Consider the following 12853-nt stretch of genomic DNA (forward strand, 5'->3'; position numbering starts at 1 on the left):
CAGTAGTTTCATAGGGTAAGGAGTGGCTCAAAACAAGAAATCAAACAATAATTTGTATTTCTTTTAAGCCTAATAATTTCAGAATTTGATTCTGCATAAAAGAAACTTCCAACAGTTGTGCATTTGATTTTAATAACAGCTAATTGCTTGCTGTGTATATAAGCATTTCCCCCATCATGGTATACCAAATGTGTTTACTTTCTTGAAGTTGTCTTAACGCCATCCCATTAGTTACAAGCAATGGTTACCAATAGCATTCTCATTTGGGTGTCATCTTAGGAAGGACAATAAAACCAAAACACCATACCAGAGAGCCTAGGGCTCCCTAGGGAAATCTGAGTTTGTTCAGCAGCTTTTCATCAAGTAATGGGGGAGCAGTGGAGTCCGCAGCATCCCCAACGCAGATCCTACTGTGCGTTCAGAATTAATACTTACCTCTACCTTTTAGCTATACTGATACCAATTCCTTGTTCAGGTTTCCTGGGAAACTCTGGGAAAACAGTCAAAAGTATTTCCCTCCTTTCTCGTAATTCAACCTACCATCTAAGCACCAGTAATCACACCATGGAACCACAGCAATTTGCTCATTTTCACCTCAGCTCTGCCAGCCAGTTTCCCAGGAATGCTCTTTAGTCAATACAATGGGAGGTCAGCATGCACTGGTTAGAAAAGCTTCACTAACCAGATTGACATCTCTGGTCACAATTCATCCATGTGCTTCCACACCTGCTTTCTTAGACATTGGTAGCCTCTGAAAAAGAGTCAGCGGGGCCATTGTTCTTTTTGACTTCTAAGTTCTTTTTAGTCTTGAAGGTCATAGACACCTCCGAGTGAATGGCATCCAACCTCTGCTCACACCGGAAGGCAGAGAGGAAAGCCTTCCTATAGTTGCTGTTCATCCAGCCATAGAGAAGGGGGTTGGCAAAGGTGGAGCACATGGCGATGATGTGGAACACTGTGAAGATGAGTTTGTACTCCTTCAAGTCCAGGACATGGCTGTCAATGTCCACAGCAAGCTGGAAGGCATGGAGGGGCAGCCAGCTGACTGCAAACACCACTACCACACACACCAGCATTTTGGTGGTTTTGTGCCTTCGCTGGTGGTAATGGTCACTTGCGGCTCCCGGGCTGACATGGTTCTTCAGCTTACTCCAGATGCGGGCGTAGGAGAAAGATATGATGCCCAGAGGCAAAACATACAGGATTAGTAAGGTGGAAAGGCTGTAGACTGTGCCGTAGACACTCTTCTCCTCGCCAGGCCACTTCTCAGTACAGGCCACTATCTCAAAGTCAGGAATGATCTCGATCAGGGAGTACTCCCGGAAGATGGCCAGGGGGCTTGCCAGCAGGGCACTGATGCCCCAGGCTAGACCAATAATCAGGAAGCTGATTCGCTTGGAGATCTTGCTTTCCAGGTGGTAGACAATGCAGCGGTGGCGGTCCAGGGCAATGACTGTCAGAGTTATTGTGGACACTTGTACTGCCAGACCCTGAGAGTAGGGCACCAAATGGCACAAGACTGGACCCATTTTCCACTCCCCCATTAAGGTGTAGGTAAGAGTGAATGGTAGGCACAGGGTATTCACCAAAAGATCCGCCACAGCCAGGTTGGCAATGAAAAAGTTGGTTACTGTGCGCATGCTCTTGAACTTGATCACCACATGGATTACCAGAGAGTTGCCCAACTACCCCCAGCAAGATGATGGAGCAATAGGCCAGTATGAGGACCACCTGCACCTCAACCAGCTTGGTGCTGTCTATGAGCTCCGGCTCGGGATCAGGGGGCAGCTCACCTCTAGGAGTGGTGTGCCCCGGCCCATAGAGCTCCACCTTCGCTTCTACAGTCTGGTTCTCATCTGCCTCTGCACCTACTGGGCCCATCTTCAGCACCACTTCAGTTTCACTTGGCCTCCCAATAGCACAAGAATCTACAATAAAAATAACACAGGAAACCACTAGTGAAACACACAGGCATCCGAGAGGGATTGCTTTAGTTTAGTCCGAGCTCCTCTAGATGGCTGCACTCTGATCTATATATAATACTGCAGACTACATAACAGCTGGATAAAGCAAGTCCTCCAAATAAGTCTATTCACAACTATGGATTGATCAAATCAAGTCTTCAAAATAACTGCAATCGCGGTAAGAATGCAGTTTTCTATAGGAGGGAACCAATTCCAGAATAAATGAGATCAAATAGATTCCATTTTAATACAAGATGAATGCGATAAAATGTATCAATTTTACAATTGCTATGAAGTCAACCAATTAACTCGAAGGAAAGTCTCACCCTCTTAGCTGTTTGGAACTTATAAGCATACACCAGTACCCAGCATAGAAAAGGGACAGACAACTCCCCTGTGCTCAGTGCCTGAGCTTTGGGAGAATAAAATAAGGCAAAACGGATGGATTCTCACATGGCCATTCTTTATTTCACTTGTGCACATGTGCCTGCCCCCTCGTGTGTGTGTGTGTGTGTGTGTGTGTGTGTGTGTGTGTGTGTGTGTGTGTGCATGTGTGTGTGTCAGGGGGGTGGCAAAAGTAAAGACATATGGAAATGATGTGTCATTTCTCTGTCCCTTGGGTAAAAATTCATTCAGGTACCATTTCTCAGGTGCCATCCAGGTTGTGTTTTGAGAAAGGGCTGCTCACTGGCCTGGAATTCACCAACTGTGCTGGTCTTTCTGATCAATGAGACCCACGGATCCATCTTTCTCCACCTCCCTAGTACTAGCATTAGAAGCACACTGTTGTTTTGTTTTGTTTTGTTTTTTCCCCCTGGGCCACCTGGTGTTTAAAATGGAACTCTGTGTAGAACAGTTGCTTTGTTTAAGGATCTGAAAGTAACTCCCCACACAACACAGAGCAGCATCCTACAAAAGTACTGCATTAAAAATATATCCAAGTCCAACCCCCCACACTTCTAAATAGAGAAGTTTGGGTACCTTTCTTTCCTTCCTATGCTACACCACAGAATTCCCCTGCCTGTGTGATCTGCTGCACTCAATACACTAATTAAAGCCCTTAACGTTCAAAAAAAAGAGGTAAGTATTCTAGGTTTTCTTGTTTCCTTGAGACCTCCCTCATGCTTTAAAGACCTCCAGACTAGTCTCCCACCTCTCTCCCCTACACATCTCTTATCATCATTTCTATCACATTGGTTTTGTTTGGTTCAGTTTATAACCATAATTATTCTTATAGCCAAGTATCTTATTTCTAATTTTTCTTCCTGTTGCTTTCATTCATTGATTCAGTAGCTTAACAGGTAAAGTCATACACAATTCACCATGTTGGTTCTGACATCTACTGGGATGTGCTTTCAACAAGCCCTTGCAAACCTGTATCCTGAAGGGAGAATCCTGCTGGGTGTTAAGGCAGCAGGTAATACCTCTACTAGATTGCTTAAAATAATACCTTTGCTTTTACTATAAATTCATTGTGAAGGGTATAAAAACACTCAGACTCAATACCCTAGTGGTAGTATTTGTGAATACACCCACAATCACAAACAGCTTCTGCTATTAATTCAGAAGATCTTTTAATGAATTTCTTTATTAATCATAATAGCATCTATGACTATTAGTAGATGAATCCTGTTTATTGAGCTTACAAACAATGCTGGCTGGCCCTGTGTGACCGCCCCCCCCCTTCCTATCTTTCCTACCTTTGTCTTGCTCTGTACCACTGACCTGCACAGAACCTTCACTTTCATCAGGCTCCCAGATTATCAGGATTCTGGCTGGGTTGGATCAGTGGGAGGCACTTGGAGGTAATTAAAAAGCAGGAAGGGTTAGCAGAGCTGGCGCAGTGAATAAAGTGTTTGCTATGCACGTGTGGAGATATGAAGAGAGCCCATTAAAGCTGGAAGCTTAATGCACATCTGTGATGCCAGGACCTTTGCAAGATGGGAGATGCAGACAGGAGAATTCTTGGAAGCTTATGGGTCAGGTGTTCTGGTGGATGCAGTTGTGAACAAGAGACTCTGCCTCAAAAAGAATCAAGATAGAAAGCGAGGATCTACACCTGAGGTGGTGCTCTGACTCTCACATGTGTGCAGTGTCACAACTGTATCCACACACACACATACACACTTATGCTAAGTACACACATCATATATACCCTACACGCATATACAAACATACACACATAATACAAATACACATCATCCACATATATGCTACACACACATACATACCCTACACACAACACACCACCTGCACTCACACATACTTATACATATGAACATGTATGCACATACACATAAACACACACATAATACATAGATACATACCCTGCGTACATCATATACACATCCCCTACACACACACATCATATGCACATAAGTAGTTTTTAAAAGAAAACTGCGTGAATAAAAAGCAGGAGGAAGGGAGACACCAACATGTGACTGTTTCCTGCAGACGGGGCTGTTTCTAGGGTCTCAGTCACACTGCCTCTCCTTTATGTCCCTTCAGTTTAGATAGTAAGGAGGCACTCACTGTTCTTGCAATCCCCAGACAGGCCTAACTTTCAGTTTTCATCTCCCTACACTTACATAACCAATTCTCGGCACAGATTCCTCCTCTCCTACATCCCTGAATGGATTTTTTTTTGTTTTGTTTGTTTCATGATCTGCTCAAAGCACACTTTAATTTGTTCTTCCATTAAAATATGGCTCAGCTCCTTATTATGACATCCAGGGCTTGGTGACATCACTACAGAGGTGCTGTCCTGAGCTCCCTTGATATCCCAATAGACATCTGCCTCTCTGTCAGACTGAATCCTACCAAATCTAGAACATTCAGGCTTCCCCATGCCTCTCTACCCTCCTTGTGGTGAACCAAAGAGTCTTTCTTTATCCTGGTTGGCCAAAAAATGTATGCTCGTGTCTACCACTGCCCCACAACACAGGCCACACTCTGATTCTCGTAGGACAGCAACCTTTTTGAAGACAGAAACTGGAACTTCTTGATTCGTTGTTTAATCTCGAGGTGTACCATCTAGTCCATTAAAGATACTCAATAATTGGACAAAACCAATATATAGAGAAACAAGAATACAATTTTACTAATAACTAATATCACCTGTTTAATACAAAATATAGTTTTGATTCTGTTCTTTACTGTATATAACAACAGACAGGATTCATTCTGTGCCACAGAAGCCTCATAGTTGTTTTCTTGTTCTTAGTCAGGTACTTGCTTCTGTAAGAAGTTTGGCCTAAGACCCTCTTAATTCAGTTTTTGATTACAACCTTTTAAATTGCCCGTCAGTATACTCCATATAGTAACTTTTCTCAAGTACTCGTATCTATTTCTCTCTCCCCTGCTACAAACACACACACACACACACACACACACACACACACACACCTATCTCCTCCTATGGGCCGGGGAGCTTTCTGTGTACTTATGTTTGCTGTACTGATGCATTCTACGTAAGTCTACACACATTTGAAACAGAACATTCTAAGGATACCAGGCCCACTATCAATTATGGAAACATGGCATTCAAACCACGGCCTGTTTGATAGGCTGCGCCATTTCCCTCAGACTAAGAGCTTGACTTTGTAGAGCACAGTGACTCAGACCATACGTGTCAACCAGAGTTGAGCAGAACACCGAAAGTTGGAGTTCGATGGTTGCACAGATGGAACTGAGTGTAAGCACCAGATTTAAGGGCAGTGGCAAGAGGATCGTATTTGATTTGATTTTCCTTCTTTCGTTTCAATTCTATTTACTTCACTCTGAAGTCCTTTTATTTACAGCTCTTCTGCAGGAACGGTTATTGATCTACAAGCTATTAGCATGTGAACACTATGAGCTGTACCTAGGCACAGGACTAGCCTTGGGCTGGGGAGAAATGCTACCTGAACACAGAATTTATCATTCACTACAGCGCTTCTGGAAAAATAGAAGAGAAAAAGAGCACAGGAGAATTCTGGCACGTGTGATGCTTCTGCCTCAAGCTAGAAGCAGGCAGGGGAAGAGCCTTTCCTTGAAATAAGGCAAAATGAGACATTCAGGTTATTCAAGAAATTCAAGACTATGAATGGTGCTGTTTTCTTGAACAGGTGCACCTTAAGCGAATTTGTTAAGAAAAGGAAACGATTTTCTTCTTCTTCTTCTTCTGAGGCTCAAAGTGCCTTGATGAGTCGGGAGCTACTCATGCTTTGACTACATGTTGAAGTCTGTGGGTTTGCAAGTTATTTCTGCGACAAAATTACTCCAGGTGGGCAAAGCTTGGCATCCTATCAAGCACCTCCTCCAGGAATGTTTTCCTAGATGCTACACACCTGTTAGTCCTTCTGGGAGGGGACATGGGACTTTAACATTGCTACATGCAAGGAATGATGGCTCATTTAAAAGTCTGTGCACGCTTCTCTTTCCTGTATTTGAGCTTCGTTTTTATGACAGTAATGCTGTCTCCTGCACATCGCTGAGATTTTAGTGACTGGCCCCAACTAGGAAAGCTAGTTAAATGTTAGTGTCACCCCCTGCCACACAACCTTAGATTTCTACTAGTGGGTGATTCCCACCTTAGGGAAATGAATGGAAGCCTAATTAATTGTCTAATTTTGAACAGGTTTGGAATATTCAACATGACCTTGCACTTTAGAAGGTGCTTGATGTTTTTAAAGAGGCAGCAGAATTGTGTCTTACTGTCTCAGACTATAGTGCTTGGTCAAGGAACATTCAAGAACCTTCAGTAGAAAAGAAAAAGTCTAGCAGAAGAAGAAACAAGAGTGGTACTAACCCCTCTAAGTCCCCTATTCCACCCAAAGTTGGGGTGGGGTGGGAGGCTCCCTTTAGAAACACTGTGCCCTGTTCCCCGGACAGGACCCCGGACAGGACCCCGGGCTCCCTTGGGGCTGTTCATGATCTCTGAAGGAGAACTGGAGTTTGAACTTACTGCGCCGCCGGCCCTTGCTTTTCAGCTGAGCCCAGGAAGCCAGGAGTGTGTAGCCAACGGATTGACGGCCCTGGGAGGCACCTGGAGCAGGTCCGATTCTGTGTAGGACAGCGTAAGCAAGCAAGCAGGAACCGGAGCAGCCAAGCGGAGCCGCTACAAGGATGTAGCTGCCGGGCTTATCCCTGGACCTCTATGGCCACTGGATCCGAGAACAGCACTACACCGCGCAGAGCCCGGGATAGGAGGGAGTCGGGGAAGGGAGGAGGGTCGGAGATGGTGGTTGGAGACAACTCCTCTCTGGAAGGAAAGGACACAGGTACCAGGAGCGTTAGCCTCGCAAGGGGAGTGAGCCAGCTAAGATGCCGAGGCCAGGGACGCGGCGAGAGTGTCCACCACCCCTGGTAGCCCGCGCGCATCTGCACCCTACGCAGCACAGCGCCCCACCGCACGTGGCCACCACTCCCAGCAGCTGCTACCCTCACTCCACTTAGGAGTTCATCAAATGTGCAGAGGAAAGTCGGAGGCAGGAGCCGCGAGCCCCCGCTGCGCTCCCCTGCTGTGTGAACAAGGGACAGACACCTCGAGCTGGCGGGAGCCGGACTAGAGGCTCCTCAATGCCCCAGGCACCTCAATGCCCCAGGGAATCCAACTCTGGTCTTCCGTGGTGAGCGAAGGCAGAGAGCTGGCTCCTGGCAGAAGCTCGATCCCAAGGACAAACAGCCAGCTCGACCGGCCAGAGCGCGCATGGGCGCATGAGCTGCGGTGACCCAGTGATCGCCAAAAGGTAAAACAAGTCCGGAGCCTGGTGGTCCGGGAGCGGAGAAGCCCTTAACAGGTGTTGATGGAATCGTGCGGACTCAGATCACAAACTCAGAGTCCTAGAGGTCGACTGCCAAAAGCTGCCTCCCAGAAGGAAAGCAGAGAACAAGAACGGCAATGGGTCTTCAATAAAACAGTCTTTGTCCAGTTAGTTGATTTCAAAATTCTTCGCTCTTGGATCTTTCACTGTCCAATTTCACTGGCAATGTTCCTCTGTTTTGCTCCATTTTTTTTCCGCGTAGGAGTAAAACAGGACAGACTGGACTTCCAGTCACCAATGCTGGGAAGGGAGGTGAGGGAAGAGGCGAGGGAAGGGCTGCTTCAACTTTACCCAGCAAACTCTTCATTCTGAGACCTTCCTTCCCGAGGTTTGCTGCAGGTCTCTTTTCCGTCATCAATTTTAAAGGGGGCAGTAGAGTCTTAAAGTGAGGAAGCAGGCAACCAGAAACCAGGACTGCCATAATCCCCCTGTCTCCCAGCCTTGCACAGGTCACCTCATTCATTGCATTAGTTTTATTTTGCTTTCAATTTCTGAGATGAAGATGCTCATACTAGTTTTTAAAATGTCTCTTAACTATGCAAAAAGATGATTTGGTTTAGATTAGATTTCTCCATCTAAAAATAAAAAGTTATACTTAGCGATTTTTTTTTAAAGATAATAAATACTCCCTCACGTATTCATTACCCCTTTCATATGGAATGGGTTTTCATGTATTCATTACTCCTTTCATGTGGAATCAGCTGCCTTGCAAAAAATCTATACTCAGTAGGGTCAGGGAATGGTGTGACCCCTGAAAGTCACACACCCTAATCATACTTCATCTATAAGGCATGTAATCTGAAATCAATCTTCAATTCATGTGACATTATGCTAAAGAAGCTATCTATAAAACAGTGTTCTTTGGGTTTTTCAATTACCAATACACAAAAGTAAATAGGCCTGGAAATAGGCATGATATTTTACAAGCTCTGCTTAAAGTCCTTTTAGGTTTTGGTTTAGAGAAATACCTCTTGCTCACACATAAGCTTTAATTGAACAGATTTCATGGTTGCTTTTTTTTTTTTTTTTTTTTTTTTTTTTAAGTGAGCCTGATGCTTCACAAATGCTGAGTGAGTGCTCTGTTGCTGAACTACAGCTTCACACTTTCTCTTTTATTTTTGTTTATTTGTTTGAGGACTTTGTCTTACCAAGTTTCCCAGGCTGGCCCAATCCTCTCTTGTTAGCCCACTCTGGCCTTGAGCCTGCTTAAGTCTCCTAGGGTTGGGTTGCATGTGACGCCACCCAGGCCAGCTTTTCATGCTTTTGAATATCCGGAAGGTGAAGAATGAACTTTGTGTGTCTAACAAGTTAAACTCGGGAAGAGCAGTATGGGGTTAGACAATAACCACAGAAGCAAATACACAGAAAGCTGACGAGCAGTGTTGCCGAAAGTCATTGTTTTGGAGGCTTTTAACCCATTTCTCTGTCACTGAGTGCACAACACACTCTTCTCTCTTTTATCAGTGGCTTTCAAAGGCTTCGAAGCAAGTGTCTGTATATGAACATTGAACTCACTTCCTAACAGGCTCGCTGATATCTTAAAAGATTCACATGGTTCCATACAGTCTGATAAGCAACTCTAATGATAACAAAGGACCTCCATGACTCGTGTCTTTCAATAAAGTATAGAATTGGATGAGAAGCTGATCCATAATGTGAAAGTCACTTCACACTGCAACATACTGTCAACATAGTTGTGCCAACTCGTGACACTGCACATTCAGGTTCTAAGTAAAGTCCTTTAAGGCATATTTGTTACAAACCATAGGAACAATGTATGTTCACCTATGTAAGTGGTGAACTAGTAATTAGTCCAAATGGAAACAGGATCAGGTTATGAAATCTATTTACTCTTTTGTTGAGCAGCTTAGTTCTTTGGGCAATCCCATACCTTTCCAGAATAGGTGCTGACTCTTCTTCAAACAGGGAGAAGATAGAAAACCAAATGCCTACATTCCTAGGACCAATAGCATCTGTGTGCTAATGGCTTAGGTTGTGGGGGATAGCAGAAAATGGTAAGACCTCACACATCATAAGAAACACAAAGCACATACAAGAACTGAAGGCAGAGGCCTGTTCTCAGGTATCAGTAAGCTGCCCTGCAAAAATCTATACTCAATAGGGTCATATCTCATTTTTTAAAAGAAACAAAATTCATATTCTTAAAAATCTTAGGCCAGTGAGATGGCTCAAAGGGTTATGCAAGTTCTACCAAGCCTGACAACCTGAGTTAGATCCCTAGGGCTCCTCATAGTGGAAGGAGAGAATCTGTTCATACACATTGCACATTGTCATCTGAAGTCAACACACACTCCTACACACACACACACACACACACTGCTAGTCTTTCTGTTTCTCACATACAGCTCCCAAGTAAATGACATGGAGACTTCTTAATAATTGTAAAAGCTCGGCCAATAACTTAGGCTTGTTTCTTTCTTTTTTTTTTTTTAAGATTTTTTTATTTATTATACATACAGTGTTCTGTCTACATGTGTCCTTGTAGGCCAGAAGAGGGCACCAGATCGCATTAGAGGTGGTTGTGAGCCACCATGTGGTTGCTGGGAATTGAACTCAGGACCTCTAGAAGAGCAGCCAGTGCTCTTAACCTCTGAGCCATCTTTCCAGCCCCCTAGGCTTGTTTCTAACTAGCTCTTATAACTTAAATTAACCCATTTTTATTAATCTACATTTTGCCACATGACTCTTTTCTTGCTGTCTGTTCCCTTTGCATCAGATGATGACTCCACCCTTCTTCTTCCCAGCATTCTTTCTGCCCCCAAAGAAAAAAATCCTGCCTATCTATTGGATATTTAGCTTTTTATTAAACCAATTCAAATGACATTTCTTTACAGTGTACAAAAAGATTATTCCACAACATTTCCCCTTTTGTCTAAATAATAAGAAAAGGTTTTAACTCTAATATATTAAACCTATACAATAAAAACAATTATCAGATAAGAATTACATTTACAATGTTCAGTCCATTGTATTTGCTATTTTTTTGGGAAAATACTCCATTGCTTATTCTATTGTGATAAGTCCAAAATTTTGTACCTAATTTACCTCCTATCATAACTAAGGAAAATTGTAACTATAACTACCTACTCTTCAATTGCATCAAAGACCCCAGAAGAATATAATATTACCTGAGTTAACAGGAAGTACAGAGCAAGCAACTTCCAAAACTAAAAGAAAGGGCAGAAATAGCTGGCTGCCTGGACAGTCACTCAAGTTTTCTCTGCAACATTGGGACATTCATCTTTGGCCTACAGGCCTAGAATATCTGACAGACGTTTTTTATGAAGTAGGAATTTTGAAGGACTGTCCTGCTTTGTTTTGGCAAAGTTTAGCAGTCACTTTCCTGTGTATCCTGTAGAATGTCTGATATATATTTTTATGAAGCAGGAATTTTGAAGGACGGTCCTGCCTTGTCTTGGCAAAGTTCAACAGTCACTTTCTTTTGTGTCCTGCTTGTCCAATTAGGACAGTATACCGTCAACCATCAAGGCAAGGGCAGTTTCTTGCCCATTTTGGTTAACTTTTGCCACAAAGACAGCAAACTCCATACTGAGGTTCTTCAATGCTCATCATCTTCTCTGAAAAAGATTAGTGCTGCCAGAAGCAGATGTGTCTCATTGTCATAAAAACCTTATGTTATTAAAACACCTTAAATGCCATATTCTGTAGATCTCAGAAGTATTTGAAGAGCACCTGTCTATCTAAAATATATCTGTTTGACTTTGAAAACACGCCAAATGTGGCCACAAATTTGATAGTTATAGATGACTAATTATTAACCGACATTTCTTAATTATCATAAACAGTTTGTAATAATAACTTTCAAGAACTGGAAATTTATATTACATTGTTAAATGAGCTTCATAAATACAACACCTTAACAAGAGTAGAAATGTATGTACAGTATGTTCTAATAAAATAACCTTAAGTTTGTATCAATATACAAGAATACTTTAAACAAAAGTAGATGAAAATATATATATAGTATAACAAAAATACAAAAAACCTTAAATTTGTGTTAATATACAAAAATCCATACCAGTGTAAAATATTTATGACTAATAGTTTTTAGTTTAAAAATAGATTCAATAATCTACCTTTTATTCTATCATTTCTATATCCCTTCCTTTTTCTTTTCAGAATGAGATCCCTGAATCTCAGAATCAGCATCTAATCTCTTTTGTTGGGCTTTTTTCTTGACCATTACCGATAACAACTTGTAACCAATCCCCTAAATGATGACAAACATCCACAACTCACTGAGCAACTGAAAACCACCCACCACATCTCTTGGGAATGTGGACATTGTGCTCTCTAGACTACTTCCTGTTGTCTGGGGACACTGGTATCTTTGGGGGACCCTGAGAAAATTAGGATAATGGCCAAGTCCTGGATAGAATAGTTTGTGAGACTGGACCATCTTAGACAGCCACCTTGAACCTGTTCTGGATACAAAACTCTGAGGAAACAGCACCAGAGGCACTCTGCGTGGCTGCATCACCTGGACTACCTGTTTTCATCGGTGTCTGGTCCTCTTGTTCTGAAAACACATAAACTTGCAAAGGTAACATGCACAATCTGTACTAATACAAGTAGAGACTCTACATTGTTCACAAGCCATCCCAAAGATGATTTTTTGTTTTATGTTTGAGTAATATGTCACATGTCTTGTACTTTTTCTAGTTTTTTTTTTTTCTTTATGTCTGTAGCCAGGATTTTCAGGGGATCTTCCCTGATCAAACTTGATCTTTTTTAACCTGGAAGGAATCCACAGTCTTTCATTTCCTGTGGAAACAAAAGCATAACCTCTTCCCAAAGCAAAACTAACTTTCATTTTAAACTTAAGGCATTCCTAAAGTGTCTAGGCTGGTTTAATTCAGCAGTTCTTTTTACTATCCCATGTCTCCCAGAAACTTTCATTTGCTTATCAGCAATCGAATAATATAAGGTCAATACAGCAACATACTGGATCCAAACTCCCTGTGTATTTCCCATTTCTATGTGGCTTATTTTTTTTTACTTTACTTCTCTCTTTAAAGACATTCCTTTATTATTTTTTATGAT

General features: G+C 42.5%; 1 protein-coding gene across 1 annotated transcript; it reads right to left on the reverse strand.

The window, feature by feature from the left end:
* Window positions 1-627: 627 nt before the first annotated feature.
* Window positions 628-7480, reverse strand: Npy2r (neuropeptide Y receptor Y2). The gene is given in 3 exon segments (XM_059264755.1): window positions 628-1682; window positions 1684-1928; window positions 6910-7480. Coding segments are annotated over 2 exon segments (1146 nt in total). The 5' UTR covers window positions 1882-1928; window positions 6910-7480; the 3' UTR covers window positions 628-734.
* Between the last annotated feature and the right edge of the window lie 5373 nt (window positions 7481-12853).

Source organism: Peromyscus eremicus, chromosome 6 (genome assembly GCF_949786415.1).
Source record: "Peromyscus eremicus chromosome 6, PerEre_H2_v1, whole genome shotgun sequence".
In the NCBI taxonomy this organism is placed as follows: domain Eukaryota; kingdom Metazoa; phylum Chordata; class Mammalia; order Rodentia; family Cricetidae; genus Peromyscus; species Peromyscus eremicus.